This window comes from Lissotriton helveticus, chromosome 5_1 (assembly GCF_964261635.1).
Source record: "Lissotriton helveticus chromosome 5_1, aLisHel1.1, whole genome shotgun sequence".
NCBI classification, from domain to species: Eukaryota; Metazoa; Chordata; class Amphibia; order Caudata; family Salamandridae; genus Lissotriton; species Lissotriton helveticus.
In genome coordinates this window covers 369,225,739-369,242,763 of record NC_136065.1, presented here as the reverse complement: position 1 = coordinate 369,242,763, position 17,025 = coordinate 369,225,739, and the positions used below count along the sequence as shown (strand labels likewise).

At 46.8% G+C, this 17,025-nt stretch overlaps 1 protein-coding gene across 11 annotated transcripts in view; it reads right to left on the bottom strand.

Annotated features, from left to right (window-relative positions):
- UBR4 (ubiquitin protein ligase E3 component n-recognin 4) overlaps positions 1 to 17,025 on the bottom strand; it is a 2,329,353-nt gene that overhangs the window by 1,482,289 nt on the left and 830,039 nt on the right. For all 11 annotated transcript variants that reach the window (XM_078642504.1, XM_078642505.1, XM_078642507.1 and 8 more), the window contains exon 30: positions 13,448 to 13,549. In XM_078642504.1, the coding sequence (XP_078498630.1) occupies positions 13,448 to 13,549 (102 nt within the window). The remainder of the gene's footprint in view (positions 1 to 13,447; positions 13,550 to 17,025) is intronic.

Genomic DNA, 17,025 nt, shown 5'->3' with positions numbered 1-17,025 from the left:
ACCAGTTCAAAGATATTGCCCATGGGCAATGGGTGTGAGTAGTTCGAGCCAAAGCTTGGGCATCTTGCATTTACAGACGGGGTGAAGAAATCTATTTTGGGGGGGTGCCCCAACACAGGAAGTACATGTGTAGGACTTCCAGATGGAGTTACCACTTTTGGACTTGTTAATGAGCCCTGCCGAGCAGGTCAACACAGAAGGTGCTCTGCTAGGAGTTGTATGTTGTGGTTGATTACTCAATGCCAAATACCCTGCCCTGGCAGCTGGGCAAAGTGTTTCCTGTTTCTTTAAGTAGTACATGACTGTCATGTGACAGTCATGCTGACTACCTTACCTAGAATGCACTTGAAAGCTTTGAGTGTTAAACGTATGCTAACAGTTCTAGATAAATTATGTGCTAGCCCTTATGTTCTGGTGCCTACACACCCCTGCATGGTGATGGTATTGAGATGCACACTCCAGCCTGTAAAGGAAGTATACTTGGTAATTGTCACATGTGGAATCTGGTCTGAGAAAGGCCTGAACTGCAACAGGTTGATGCCATTCCACTGATAGAGAACGGTGAATGATGGCCTTTGCCAAAAATATATCTTTCCACTGTCTGTCATAGTGTGACCTTCGTGTCGGAAGACACGCTTGTAAGGGGCACATATGGAGCCAGACATGGGGAACACTGGTGATGCACAAGGCAAGGAGGGACATGTTGGTCCTGGCCATGAAACGACTAGGCTCAATAAGAGGTAGTAGCAATGCCAACTTTTAGTTTGGGTAGGCATTGCCAGGACTGTGTTTAGCCAGATCCTAGAAAGGGTTAATTCTGTTGAGCTTTGGGAACAGAATAGCCATTTCTAAAACACTTCCCTAGGGGAGACAGGTTACCCTAAAAATGGTGGTAATGATGGATATCACATATTGGGCATGGGAGATGTACTGATGTCATATTGCAGACACACTATAACACACTGTATATTAAGCACATATGCACTTCAAGGGACTGTGAGGTTGCTGAAAATGACTGTTTATGACAATGTGCGATAACAGTTGTGTTTTGTATTGTTTCTTTCTTAAGAAACTAAAAATCAATAAAAAACAATTTGAAACAATTCTGTTGAGCTTGAATGAGAGACCTGGTGTCATTTAAGTTGATCTCCAAGTTGTGAAGTTTAGGCTAGGCATTGCTGAATGCTGCTGCACTTGTGCAGGTGACCCTAATGCACAAGTCACTTACTTATGTAACGATATATCTGGAAGAGACATTAGTTAGTGATGGATTACTTACTTTAGAATATCTCCAGGCGTCAGACTGGATCCGGAAAGCTTTAGTCAGAAGTACGCCTGCATGGCGATAGGCGTAGTCGTACGGCTCCGCGTGCGTCGCATTCGCCGAGATGACGTCACTGGGGCTACTTAGATACGCCCACGCGCGCTGACGTCACTTCTGTACCCAACTTCCAGCGACAGGAACGCAGAGCATGCAAGAAACTGACTACTGATGCACAGAAACTAGGGGCCGAAAGGATAACCTTAACCCTAGAAGTCAGGTCACAGAACGGGGATGATGGTTGGGGCGGTAAGGAATCTATCACTAACTAGTGTGTCTTACAGATATATCGTTACACAAGTAAGTAACTTGTGTATCTGAAAGAGACACGTTAGCGATAGATTTCTTACCTTAGCATACATACCCAAGAAATACCAACCCCGGTGGTGGGTCTGCGAACCAAGATCACACCAGAAAGTCCCAGAGACCAGAACGGCCAAAGAAGCCGTCTCTCCGGACTTGACTGTCAAGGCAATAATGCTTTGTAAAAGTGTGCAACAAAGCCCACGTGGCAGCTTGACCGATGTCTTGCAGGGGTCACCACGTCCCAATGCAGTAGTAGCTGCTGTCGCCCTGGTAGAATGGGCACGCAGCCCAACCGGAGGTTCCTTTTTAGCCATAGAATAACAGGTCTTGATACACAAGACGACCCAGCGGGCGATAGTCCTCTAGTGAACAGCCTAGCCTTTCTTAGCACCTGCGTAGCCAACAAAGAGCTGGTCATCCACCCGAAATGCTGGTGTGCGATTCAGGTAAAAGGAGAGCACACGTTTTGGGTCCAGATGGTGGAGCCTCTCTTCCTCAAGAAGGGTGCGGAGGCAGAAAGAAAGTGGGCAAGGTGATAGTCTGCCCGATGTGGAAGGCATTGACAACCTTTGGCAAGAAGGAAGGACAAGTGCGAAGCACAACCTTGTCCGGATGAACCGACAGAAAAGGAGGCTTACAAGAAAGAGCCTGTAGCTCACTCACTCTCCTGGCAGAGGTGATAGCTACCAGGAAGGCAGTTTTCAAAGTCAGAAGACGTAAAGGACAATTGTGAAGCGGGTCAAAGGGAGCGCACATGAGAAATTACAACAAGATTCAAGTCCCATTGAGGCATTATGAAAGGAACAGGAGGGAACATATGCGTAATGCCTTTTAAGAATCTCTGTACAACAGGGGACTAGAAAAGAGAAGGCTGATCTGGAAGTCTCAGAAAGGCTGAAATGGCCAAAAGATAGTCCTTGATAGTGCCCAGAGCAGAGCCCTGCCAGGCCAGAGAAAGAAGGAACAAAAGGACCTCAGAAAGAGACAGAAAGGGGATCCACAGCCTTGGCTGTGCACCATGCTACTAATTTGTTCCACCTGAAGGCGTATACCGATTTACTGGGGGGACGCCTGGCTGCAAGAATGACATCACAGACTTCGGGAGGCAAGTCAAATGCAATCAACTGTTGCCGCTCAATCTCCACGCATGTTGGTGGAGGCTGGACAGGTTCGGGTGGGGAACCGTCCCCTGCTGTTGCGACAGAAGATCCTCTCGCAGAGGCAATCGGATCGGGGGATCCAGGCTCATACTGAGTAGCTCGGGATAGCAAACTCTTCGAGCCCAGTCCGGAGCCACAAGGGTGACTTGGGCCCGGTCGTGCCGGATTTTCTTCAGCACTATGGGTAGAAGAGGTATAGGCGGAAAGGCGTACCACAGACCGCAGCTCCAATTGCGATGAATGGCGTTGCCGAGCGAGTGCCGCCTAGGAAATTCCAACGTGCAGAACTGCAGACATTACGCGTTCTCTTCTGTGGCGAATAGATCCAACCAAGGCTCTCCCCACTGTTGAAAGAGACCTTGCACCACCTCCGAGTGAAGACGCCATTTGTGATCCATCAGACACCGGCGGCTGAGTTTGTCCGCCCTGGCGTTCAAAGAACCTGCCAGGTGTTGAACAGTCAAGGAAATGGTGTGACGTTCCAGCCATGTCCATAGGCGCAGAGCATCCTGACATAGGGTCCACAACCCCACCCCGCCCTGTTTGTTGCAATACCACATGGCAGTGGTGTTGTCCGTCAACACCTGCACCACCTTCCCCCTGACAGAGGGAAGGAATGCCTTCAGTGCAAGAAGGATTGCCCGAAGCTCCAGAAGGTTGATATGGAGTCGGGACTCCGCCGGAGACCAGAGGCCTCTGATCTCCGCCTCTCCCATGTGGCCACCCCATGCTAGGAGGGACGCATCCGTCACCACTGTGTACTCCGGTTGGGGAAGGCAGAGGGATCTGCCGCTGACCCAATGTTGAATCGTGAGCCACCACTGCAATTGATGAGCAGTGCCCTCCGAGATCTGGACGTATTCTGACAGGTTCCCCTGGTGTTGTGCCCACTGGAACTCCAGGTCCCACTGTAGAGCCCGCATATGCCACCTGGCATGGTTGGTCAGCAGGATGCCAAGAGTCCCAGCAGCCTCAAGGTCGTCCCGACGGAAACCCAGGACAAGGGCTGAAAGATCAGAATCATAGCCTGAATGTCCTGGACTCGCTGTTCGGGAGGATAAACCCGAAACTGCGCCGTGTCTAGAACTGCTCTTATAAAGAGGAGCTTCTGGGAGGGAATCAGGTGCGACTTCGGCACTTTGATGTAGAACCCCAGCAAATGCAGGAGGTCGGCCGCAGTCTGGAGGTGGGAGCAGACTGTCTGGGGCGAGCCTGCCTTGAACAACCAGTCGTCGAGATAGGGGAAGACTGAAACCCCTGATCTGCGCAGATGAGCTGCTACCACCGCCATCACTTTTGTGAACACCCGAGGGGCGCTGGTAAGGCAAAAGGGGAGCACGGTGAATTGAAAATGCTCCTGGCCCACCGTGAATCGCAAGTAACGCTGATGGGCCGGCAGGACGGAAATATGAAAATAAGCGTCCTGTAGGTCCAGTGCCACCATCCAGTCTTGTGGGGCGAGAGCAGACAAGACCTGAGCCAGAGTGAGGATCTTGAACTTCTCCTTCGGGAGGAAGCAATTTACGTTCTGAAGGTCTAAGATGGAACGTAGACCCTTGTCCTTTTTCGGAAGCAAGTAGTAGTTCTGGCATCGGAGCGCGCTTGATGGCCCCCTTGGCCAAGAGGGCTGTAACTTCCTGCTGGAGAAGTGCCAAATGATCCCCCGACATGCGGTGGTACTGCGGTTCATTGGATGGGGGGGTAGACTCGCAGGGGAGGGGGTTGCCCCTTCGAACCATTTCCAGAACCCACCTGTCTGATGTAAAGGTGCGCGCCAGTGGGGGAGGTGATGACGAATCCTGCCACCCATATTTTGCTGGGGGTAGCCAAAGAGCACTTCTTTTGTGCTTTTTTTGACTTCCCCGGGTTTGATGACTAACATTACGTGAACAGTAGCTCTCCAGATCCACACTTTTGGCACGGAAAGAAAGGATGGCCTATATAGGCAACTCGCATGTCACTTCTAACATGTGCGACGTAGACAAGTAGTCATCCGAGGCCACCTACCAGAATGCAGAGGTACTGCTTAAGATTTTCCAGATCCAGTCTAATGTTGGGGCATATTCTGAGGTGAGGAATTTGCAGTTAGAAGTCGCCATCAGAAACATTTGTTACGTCTAAGCCCAACACTAGATGGCAAAGCATGCGACCTAGAGTGTTTGTCCATACCTGCCAACTCACACAGTTTCACTGTGTGTCTCACGATTTCTGCTCCATTCACACGATCGCACAGTAAGAAGCCGAAATCAAATGGTCGCAGGGAAAAAGATGAAAAGTACTGTAAACAGTGAATTTCCAGCTTGTTTTCAGAGGCTGTGAGCAGCCAATGTCCATTAAAATGTTATAAAATACTCCAGGACATCAGCGATAGCTGCAATGACTTATTTTGCATTTTGGGAGGAGGAGGGAGTCTTGATGAGGGGCAGAGTGCCTTCTAGAAAGTTCTCTGCACTAGGCCCTGCCCCTCCAAGGCCCTGCCCCCTTACACAGTGAAGTTATTTTGTAAGTTGGCAGGTATGTTTATTAGTTGTCCAAAAATACCCACTACCCAGAGCCATCAAACAAAAAACATGAGGGCATGCTGCCCAGGAAGGATACATTTCTGACAAACAGCGCGGTTGCTACTGTAGGAAGGTAGATCCCCGACTATGGTTGCCCCCAACTTTTTGCCTGGTGTTTTGCTGGTTTTCTGACTTAGTTGACCTGGGGCCCTGCTATTCAGGACCCCAGGCCTACTGCTCTCTCTGTAAAATGGATTCCATGTACCTTAGGTACATATCTAAATTGGATACTGAGTCACCTTATCAGTCCCTGTACAGTGTACCTTAGGTACCCAGGGCATAGGTGTACCCAGGGCCTACCAGGGGCTGCAGCATGTATTATGCCACCCCTGGCTGGCCATCCAAATCTGACACAACTGGCTGCACGACAGCTGGGGCAAGGTGGTGTAATCACCCTTTGCTTTAGATATAGTATTCCTATATCTAACCCTAAAAATGGGCACACAGATCTCCTATCAGTCACTCCTATGGCAGGCCTTGACAATCCTGAAGGCAGAGTGCTTGGAATCGTGTGAGATAGTGCTCTGGCATGAGCTGAGCCTGTCTGCGGCTTTCGGGATCCATCCCTTAGCCGTTTCCATGATATCGCATACCATATACTCTTAAGTGCATTATAATCCTCGCGGTTATATGCCAACTCTGGTATCGCTTTATCAAAACATGTCGAGTAAGGTGTCATACGAATTGGAATACTAACCCCTCGCCAATTCTGGCGACGGGGTTAGCATTCCACCCTTCTAGAGGGACACGACATGTATGTAACCTGTAACCCCGGTTAAAGTCAGACATAGCCTTAGCTCCACAAAATGGATGCTGCCACCGAGACACAAGTCTGCCCTCCTGCTGCTGGGAGTCCTCCCAGAGCAGGAGGAAAGGACAAAGGGTTTCCTGTCAGGGGCGGTGCCAGCACCGTCCCAGACAGGATTTTGTGTATCCTATGTAGGCAGGGCTTTAGAGGAAGGTGACTGCAAGTGGCACCCCGGTGCTCACTGTGCATAGGCCGGCTGAAACCAGTTCCAGGGGCACTCCAGCCCCTGGCCTGGGGAAAGCCCGCCAAAGGAGAGGGGTGTAACCACCCCCCTCCTAGTCCCACCCATAGGGCAGGACTTAGTCGCGTGCCAGCCCCTTTTTGCAGGATAAAGGTAGGAACTGGCCCCCTTCCAAATCAGATCATCTTTGAATCCTGAAACTACTTTCCACGAAAGGAACTCAAGACTTCTTCCCAAGATTCTCCCTTGTGACTAAGGAGTAGTCACCCTGCAGCAGCAGGCACCAACCAAGCATCGCGGTTTGTTGCCAGTCTCTCCTTCGGATCAAGACTGCTCCAGCACGACGAGAACCGGCTTCCCTGGCACCTCTGACCTCAACCTACATCATCAGCCCAGCTGTGATCCGTGGGTGCGACGAGACCTCGAGGGACCGGCCATCTTCTGAACTGCACGACGCTTGTCCAGCACGACCACCGAGTGACCCTCGACTGAGTGCTTTGGGGTAAGAGAAGCCCCGACCCTGAGCAGCTCCAGCACCGAAGTTCAGCCCCCCTGCATCCCCGAGATCTGCGTGGGGCCCTTCTGCTCTTTTCTGCCAACCGCGTTGTCCAGGTCGCTTGCCCGTTGGCTAGTGGCCCTCTCACGACGCTCCACGACGACAAACACTGCTGGTCTGGTTGCTCCAGACTAGCCCTTGCTCCCCTCCAAAAGAGGAGCACCCTGGACCCTCCTGGTCCACTCAAGACGCCATTTTAGGTCCACCGCGTGGGCCTTGCATTTGCCAAGACTTGTTGCCCAATCCTGGGTCCAGCGACGTCGACAGCAAGAACCTTCGTGGGACAGCTCGCACCTCCATCCTGGTCGCCGACAACGCCTCCTGGTCCGAGAGACTGCAGAGCCCAGCAGCGCCCACTCACCTGGCTGAGGTGACTTCGTCCGGTGCCATCCTGGTGCCCACTCAAATCACTGGCTAGTGATTCAGAACTTGGTCCCCTCTGCTTACAGGTTTCTTCTTCCCTGATCCAGGCTTGGATCTCCACGAACTCTCTTCACTGGCCGCCTGCCAGCAACTCTTTCTTCAGGCTCCTGGTTCTTCAACGTGGGTTTCCGACGCAACTTCAACCCTATGCAGCCGCAGCCCCTGGGCTAGGTAAACCAAGTACTCCGGTGCTTCAGCATAGTCCAACACCCTAAGTGTTCGGATCCACTCTTGTTTTCGACCCACATAGTCGGGTTCGCCCGAGAACAGTAACTTTGCAACTGCTAGCCTCCATAGACTTTTTCCCGCCTTACGCGTGAGAGTTCCCACTCTGCACACGACGTCCACAGGCCTCCTGCATCTAATCCCAGTGTTTAGAATTGTAGGCCTAGCGATTCCTGAGTCTAGAAAAGTATTACTTACCTGCTAGCAAGTTCGCATTCCACTTACGGTGTATATGGTTTTTCGTGCCCCTAGGGCATTTGTGTAAATTGTGCGACTTAAAGTATTTTCTTAAGAGTTATGTTGTGTGCTTAGCTCCCTGACTCATAAAGAGTTCAGGGTAGTCTTGTTATAAATAAATATCTGTTTATTTTCATAACAACTTGTGTGGTGTCCTTTCACTTGGTGTTCAAGGGGTAATGTGATGGTAAAACATCTGGCTTAACACGCCCTCTAGAGTCTTAGCCTTAGACTGCTCGTATCCATGCTACTAGGAGAGCTGGTCTATAAGGTTGACTTACAACCAATCATCAATAAGGGTTGTTTGGACTGATACAAAGTGCTCACTAGAATAGTGAACATTATATATCAGGCCAACTTCTCACAGCTACTTCCAGAGAAACAATCTTCAAACATTAAAGATGACAGTCTTTCCGCACAAGGAGACACTTTTGGTTGTAGAGTGTATTTTGGTACCTTAGTTTTGTTTCATTTGGGTGTAGAATCGATTTAGATAAGTTGACCTGAAGATCCTGGTCGCAATTAAGAGCCAGGATAGCCTTCATGTCTTGATGATGTTTTGATGCCAAAGTGGCCTTTATCAGCAGTAGTCCACATATGATTTGAAAAATATTCACCTCATCCAAAGAGCAACCACCATACATTTGGAAAATATCAATGGGACGGACTTCAGACAGAAAGGGAAGACATGAAATTGATAGCGTGTTCCAGTCAAAAACAGAGAAACCTTGTATGTCTCTTGCATATGGGCATGTTAAAGTGAAGAGAGGAAAATATCTGCTGAAGAACCAGAGTGCCGCATTCCTCCCTTTTGACCTGTTTGTTTTCATATTTTACAAACAATTTGGAGCAAAACTCAAGAGTCTGACTTTCTTCTTTCGGAACCAAGAAATAACATGAGTAAGTGTCCTTATTCTTCTGAAACTTTGGAACATTTCCTATAGCAAGAACGACCTGACCTACAAAGTCAGTTGCTTCAAGTGTTGCAGTTTCAACACCTTAGGTGGAATAGAAGAAAATAACATTCTGATTTTATAACCACAATTGACAATGTTTAGCACACATCTGGTTTTGTCACCTTCTGGTGGAAATATTCTACCTCACTAAGGAGCAGAATGGTCGTGGCAGAGCAAGAGAGTTATTGTTTCGCTGGAGCAACCTTTCCGGCTGCTGCAGCAGGTTGTGGATAGCTGTTTTTCAGTGGATTCTGCCTCAGAAAAAAAAACAATTTTTGTAGTTGCGGTTTGAAATGCTTTAACTTTTCATGCCTTTTTCAAAAGGAAATATGTGATCACTGCTGGCCTCTAAAATATGCTTTAAACTGTAATTTAAAAAAAAATCTTTTTCTCCAAGCCTACGGCTTCAATATTTCTTTTCTTATGGATTAGAATTCTTCGTCAGGATGAGAAAGCAGAACATAAGGCAATGCCTATAATGTTTTGTTTCACCCTAGGATGTGACCCTCAACCAAGAGTTGCATCCCAAAGAAAGATAATGACATATGTCATGTGCTGCCATATAAGCAGACTTTTCATAGCTTCTTGTAGCATATCTCCAAGTCTCACCTATTCCATTTCCGAAACCAGACCAACAAACTGGACCAGAGCACTATATATCTCTCTATAGTACCGGCCTAACAGTGAAGTACAGCTTGCAACCCTGGAGGCTTTATTAAAATTAAACACACTTTCCCCACAGCCCCCCCCCCCCAACATAATTCATTTGTTTGCTCTGTTTTTCAAGCAGTGCTGAGGAAACAGGCAAGAAACAATGTTTTCTAGAGGCAGACACAATCAAGTGGCATAGTTTCTCTTAAGAGAGGATCCGGTTCTGATGGTCTGCATTTTTTATTTTGAGGGCAAACAGCAATTTTATAGATGCATCACGGTGCATATCTTGAGTTTAGTAACAAAGATAACAGATGTCCCATAAGCCGGGCCCAACGCTTCCATATTTATATTGAGATGCCCTGTTCATAACTACATGAAATAAGATCAGATCACCCATAGCAGATATTCTAGGAGGCAGCTGGTCTAGGATTTTGAGAAAACACTGTCTGATATATCATTGCCCTTCTCCGAGGGGTGTGAGGCCTGGATTTGTGGTACCTGCCTGAGCTTAACTTTTAGCAATGATAAAACATCTATGGTGCAACACCAAGTTCTTAACTTCTCACTAGATGTTGGATAGCACTAGTGGCTCGACTTGAAGACTGATCTCACTAAATTAGAACCCCAAACATTTGGATACAGAAACTCCATAAATCATAGACTACATTAATACTGAAGTCGAGTTCCTCAACATCGGCCAAGCGTGGCAGTTACTCAAGGAGCAGACTAAGGTCCAGAAGTGGAAACAAACCTTGTCACACCAGGGGCTAAATAGGAGGAAGAAACCACCCTTGCCCAGTGGATTGCCAGCGGCAAACTCCCTCCCGAAGGCACTTGTATTGCATTCTCAATTGCAATTGTGATGGACTGAAAATTTGACACAGCGGATACAAATGTCATGGTCATTCTTTCAGGAGTTCTTGACTCCACTCAAAGAGCTTCTATCAAAAGATCTGGCATGGTGATTAAAGTGGAATGGTGAAAATAAAAACTAAGAGAAGAATACAATAAAAACATAAAACTTACTGCAAAAAGTTTGCAGGAATTAAAACAAAAAGAAGTAGCTGAAAGCATATTTATAAACAGTAATTGAGGATCCTTCTCTGATGAGCTAGATAAAAAAAACTGCCTCTGTTAACCTGCACTGCGCAATGTGAAAAAGGGCTGCCTCTGGAGATCTTTAAAGGTTGAGTGTCTATTTTGCATAATGTGTTCTGGGCCTATTGGAGGCTACATTTTTTCTATATTTTAAAAAAGGTCTAATATATTGGTGCTTTCAGCCAAACCGACTGGACTGTCAACTTGACTAACTAATTGTACTTTCCAAAACCCAAAAAAACAATACAATATGCAGACAATATTGCCCCTCAGACATGTTTACATTGTAAGAATATTTTTTTTCAATGGTGTTCTGGGCATCCCATGTCTGCAGAGAGATTCCACCTTTTATGGATAGCCAAAAGAATCCCATAACAGAGAAGCTGGTTTGCTCCGTGAGAACAAGATAGGGGTCCATCAAAACTGTGAAGACATGGGCTCCACTATGGAGAAGGTGGGAGCAGGATTTCCATGAGGAGGTTAGCTTTGTTCTCCTCTACTTGCAAGGGTAACTCTACAACTTCAACAAGGTTACCAGCTGTAAATTAAGCAGCCTCCTCTATCAGGAGGGCCCAATGGCACTCAAAATACACCTCAGGAGAGGTACCCAACCTAATGGCCTCTACAGGGCAAAGTAGTTCTGTACATGTGTAGTATACTTGTAAAGCGCACAGCTGCCCCAGCAACATCCATATCAATAGGAGAAAGATGACCTCTTACCTCATCGCTGTCATCACCAAGATAGACTGTGTTCAGCATTTGGATGTGGTCATAATCTCAGCCAAAGAGGACCCCCCTCCGATCAAAAAAGTACTTAACCTGAAGAAAAGGTCAGTAGGGGGATGCTTCCTCCACTATGTGCTGCTCCTTACATCTGGACATGAACAAAATGCTCTTTGTATTTGGAAAGTTTGCCACCTACTGTAATAAAATGAATATGCTACTTACCAGTATGCATCTGTTCTTGGCATGTAGGGCTGCTAACATTCATATCTTATGCATAGATCGCCGCCTAGTGTTGGGTCCGGATGATTGCACATTGTTGTCCTGGAAGAGTCTTCGAAGTATCACGAGATAGGTGGCTCCTCCCCTGGACTACAGTGCGCATGGGCATCGACTCCATCCCCAGATTGTTTTTTTCCGCCATTGGGTTCGGATGTGGTTTCGACGTCTCCGTGTCGGAACCGATAAACTTTCATCTTAAGGCCAAAAGGCCTTCGTTACCTGCGTCGGTATTGTTTGCGTACGGTCTCGAGCGTCACAAAGTCTGCGCAGAGGACGTTTCTGGCACCAGTGGTAGAAACACCAGCCAGGGCATCAGCATTGTAAGAGGTGCTGCCAGTGCCAGAATACCATCAGAAGGTGGCAGCATGGGTCCATCAGGCTCCAACGATCAAGTCACCAGCGGAGGCCCTTTCAAAAATCTCAACGGCTTCTTAGGGCCTGAAGATGTACCAGAAAGACCAAGAACAGAGCAGAAGGCAGGCATCCAATCACATCAGGTGAATGCTGTAATTGGAATAGGTTCAGGACCAGTTGCCAGAAACTTCAGAACAGGAGTAGGAGGCTAAAGAGCAGAGTCTGGCACTGACTGCATTTCCACCAATACAGGCCGAGAGGACTAGGTCGAGGCTGGAGTCAGGGAATGACGACTCACTGGAAAAACTCACCCTAGAGCAAGATCAACATCAAGCAGCAGAACAACTTCTCTTGTGGAATTTCTAGTAGAATGACCAGCCCTTATCCTTGAAAGTGTCTAACTTCAAAGACTAGGCTGGCATAGGCAAGCCGGAGCAAGATATGGATGGAGAACGACCGAGCAATCACAAGCCCAGCATTTGTCACAGGCCCCTGGCATGAAAAGCTTTACCTCCATGCATAGGGCCCCACTTATGACTCCAACTTGGAATCATGCTTGGGCTCCTAGCAACTAGGATGCTATGGGTGCTCTGGAATGCTTTATTCAGAAATAACCCAACTTAAACCATAACAACAGGGAGGCAAAACACCAGTACACTGCACAATTAAATCTTTTTGTAGAAAAAGTATCTAAAGAGGTCTATTCTGGATCAACATCAAAGAGCAAGGAAAAACAAGGAGTTCATGTCAGTGCAAAATGGTGGAGCAATATACAGCTCTGTTACCAAATGTCTAGGGAGTATTCCAGAGCCGCATCAGAGTCATGGTGCTAGATATCAAGGCAGGAGAACTGTTCTAACTTCCCTAAATCCAGTCTAGTATCTGGAGGATATTCAAGAGTTGAAGAATAAGTTTATGGGAGCATCCATCAGACATGTTACATTTAGCGCCTTTTTGCAGCATGTGGAACTCAAGTAACTATGTCTCTCACCAATGAAGCGGGACAAGGAAAAAATACATGTAGGGGGGGGGGTTCATATTCCAATGCAAAGGGGACATGGCCTTGTAGTTTGGGCCAGGGAGGGGACAATACTGAGCTGCAGATAAATGGTAGACATATTTATAAACATAACAGTAGGAGCGAGTGAGCAATAACGGTGTTCAAACTGATTTGACTATTTCCACCAATTTCTTTTGTGCCATTTACCCTTATTTTGCAAGATCTTTGGATATGCCAAGAGCTGAATTCAAGAACTTGAAATGTAAAACTTAATTATCAGAAAATGCATGAAAAAGACACAGCTATCAGTCATTCCTAATGAGGAAAGTAATGATGTCCAAGCGACAGATTTCACTTTAACTGCACAACAGAAAATTGCACTAGTGATCACCAACATACTACAATCCCAGTAACAAGAAAGTACACCATTATCTTGGAATCTTTTTTCATAGTGAAAATTATTAAACATAAAACGTCACACACATACTCGAATAAATCCAGGTACAATATCACCAAGCCATTATTATTCTCCTGGTGAAGCGAATGTCAAACTTATTAGGTTAATTAAAAAATAACTTTAGCAACCATTTGTAGAACCTCACCTGCCAGAGAAGAACTCTTCCATCGCTTTCCGGGCCTGACTGCTTTCCAGTTGCTTTTCCAAATGTTGCAGACACTCTTCAAGGATGGACTCCTCAAGTCCACTAGAGTAGAAAGGGAAAATAAATAAAGATAGTGATGGCGATCATCCCTCAATGTAACAACCGTGAAGAAATTCAACTTACCTGGAACGAGCCATTAAAAGTCCAGAGGAACGCTGTGAGAAAGTGGCTCTATATATACTGGACTAGACTGAAGTACAGTGTGTATAGAGTTCACCAATCCCAGAGGTATAACAGAGGTTAAAGTCAGAACTGACCTTACTCTCCAAAGTTGTAGCTTGGTCGAGCAGTAAGGCAGTACCAGAGAACAGTGTAAAGCATTTTTGTACACAGTCAGCAAAAGGTTTCACACACTCAAGGACTGAACTCCAGGCCAATTGTTTTTATATCGACAGATATAGGTGTTTTATTTTTAGAACCAACAGTTATAAAAATATAATTTTCTTGTTAGGAGTTCTCTCATGTAATTACTTTGCACAGGAGCAATAAAGTTTGTGCACACAAATAATACAGTATTGACAGTAAGCAACACAATCCTAAAACACACTATAGCATTGAGCTCAATGGGTTTTCCAGTACAGTTGATCACTATATAGATTACTTTAGTAGTCCCAGGACTAGATCTTAGATTCAGTCTTGGGGTCTAAGTTGAACCCAGGTTAGCAAAAACGTTTAGTTACACTTAGAAACTTTTCAAAGGAAATCTGACAATGTTATTCAATGGGAGAAAATTCAGGTTGCAGGTAAATTACGACCGAGTTACTTGTAGCCCAGCACTGGTCTCCTAGGGCCAGGACTGGGGTCTTAACTCAAAACAGGTAGGTAAATGCGTTTCAGTATTTCGTGTGATTTTTAAACAACATTTCAAGTTTTCAAAAGTAGACACTTGGAAGACATTTCATAGAAAAGCAGACAACGGCTTCCTATGGAGAAAATACAGATTACTAGTAACCCCGCTAGGGATTACTTTTGCGGTTCAGTACTGGGCTGGAAGGTACAGCACTGGCTTCTCCCCTGATCACAGGTGAGTACTTCGGACTTTGGCTGATTTTATGTGAATATTTTCAGATTTCAAAACTTCACCCAGAAAATTTTCGAGTCAAAATGAGTCAATGTTATCCAATGGCAGGTAAGTAAATTACCGGTTTCCAGGTGAGTACTTGGTTGGTGAAGAAAACAAGTTACTTACCTGTAACTTTAGTTCTCCAGTATTGGAATCTTTCATAGATTCACATGCCTGAATCATTCCCCGTCGTCGAGACGGGAGTCTCCGGTATATAAAAAAGCAGTGCTTAGTAGTATAGCAAACTATAAAGAGGCCTAGGCCCATTTCCCTTTTGCAACCCATCGCCTTTGTTATGTAAAAAAGCCCAAACTTTTCCCTGAACCAATCAGAGCTCCTCACCCTCTAGAACACTCCTGAGAGAACCTTCTGCCCCTCAGATTTTTCGCGCACTTGTGCATACAACACACTTCTTGTGCTAAATCCGAGGTGAGCCTCTCAGGGGAGGAGGTTGGGTGCATGTGAATCTATGAAAGATTCCAATACTGGAGAACTAAAGTTACAGGTAAGTAACTTGTTTTCTTACTCCAGTAATGGAACTTTCATAGATTCACATGCCTGAATCAGAATAGCGAAAATGAAGCATAATCTCATATACATATATACCTACTTATATAAAATGTGACTTTGTAAACAAGAGAAATTATGGATGGAGGGATGCAAGAAAGGCTCACCGTTGCTGGATGATATTCCGCAGTACAGCCTCTCCCACCGCCGCATCCGATTCTGCGGCTGCCTCCAAGCTGTAGTGCCTGGTGAAGGTGTGCGTAGATGCCCAGGTTGCTGCTCTGCAAATATCCTGGATTGGCACTCTTCCAAACAGTGCAGTGGATGTGGCCACCGCCGTCGTGGAATGGGCACGAACTTGTGCATTCATAGGCTTTCAAGCAGCTTGATGACAGTAGACAATCTCACTGGAAATCCATCTGGCAATTCCCCTCTTTGACAGTGGGAAACCTTTCCTGGGTGCGCTGAAGGCGACGAATAACTGAGAATACTAGTGAAACGCCTTAGTTTCTTTCAAGTAAAATTTCATACATCTCTAAACGTCCAGCGAGTGCAATACTCGTTCTGCAGCTGTCGATGGATGAGGAAAGAAACGTTTCAACACCAAAGGCTCGTTCAAATGAAAATCAGTTGGCACCTTCGGAATGAACTTCGGGTTTGTCCCGAGAATCATTCTATCCTCCTGAAACTGTAAGAAAGGCTCCTGAATCGTGAGCGCTTGCAGTTCACCTACTCTTCTCGCTGAAGTCAATGCAATGAGAAGAGCCACTTTCCAGGACAAGAACTTCAGGTCTGCCCTATGTATCGGTTCAAACGGTGGTTTCATCAATTGAGAAAGTACAACATTCAGATTCCATAATGGTGGTGGAGGCTTCACTGGAGGAAAGACTCTGAATATCCCCTTTATAAATTGTTTGATAATCCTTGAGGACCATAAAGATGGGCCTGACGATTACCTCCTGTAGCGGGATAACGCACCCAAATGCCCCTTGATGGAGGCGTGTGCTAATCGTGACTTTGCTAACGGCAGAATGTAAGGTATAATTTGATGAGGTGCAGCAGTAAGAGGGTGAACATCATGTCTCTTACACCACAGACAAAACCTCTTCCATGTCATCCTGTAGGTTTTGTTGGTACTCTCCGCTCTGGCCTTGGACAGGATCTCCCTACATTCGTGTGAGATGTTCAGATGGCTAAACTCACAGTGTTCAGGAGAAAGGCTGCTAATCGCAAGGATTTCGGGTCCGGATGGAGCATCTGCCCCTTGGACATTGTCAGAAGCGATGGAATGAGGCGCAACCGAATTGGACGGTCCTCCGACAGCAGCAGCAGCAGTTCCGTGAACCAGTGTTGTCTGGGCCACCATGGGGCTACTAGGATCAGCCTGCACGGCTCTTTCTTGATCTTCACCAGTACGCGGGGGAGAAAAGGAATTGGAGGAAAACCATAGGCAAAGATGCCGGACCATGCCATGGAAAACACATTCCCTCAAGATCCCTTCTGGGGAAGCCAGCTTGCGAAGTACTGGCATTTTCTGTTTTCCCTTGTAGCGAAGAGGTCCACTATCGGTGTTCCCCATCTTCAAAAGACGCTGCCCAGGATCCCCTGGTCTAGCTCCCATTCGTGGCAGGACAATGTTAGCCTGCTGAGAGTATCCACCTTGACGTTTTGATCCCCCGGGAGGTGTTCTGCTGCCAATGATATTCCTTGCTGAAGAGCCCATTCCCATATCTCCTGGGCTTCCTGAGACAGGGAGAGAGATCTCGTTCCCCCTTGCTTGTTCACATAATGCATCACCGTAGTGTTGTCTGATCTTACCAACACCGGCGAACCTCTTATCCTTGGCAGAAAAGCCAGTAATGCCAAGCGGATCGCTCTGAGCTCCAGCAGATTTATGTGTAACTGCTGCTCCTGTGCCTTCCAACGACCACTGACTTGAAGGTCCTGA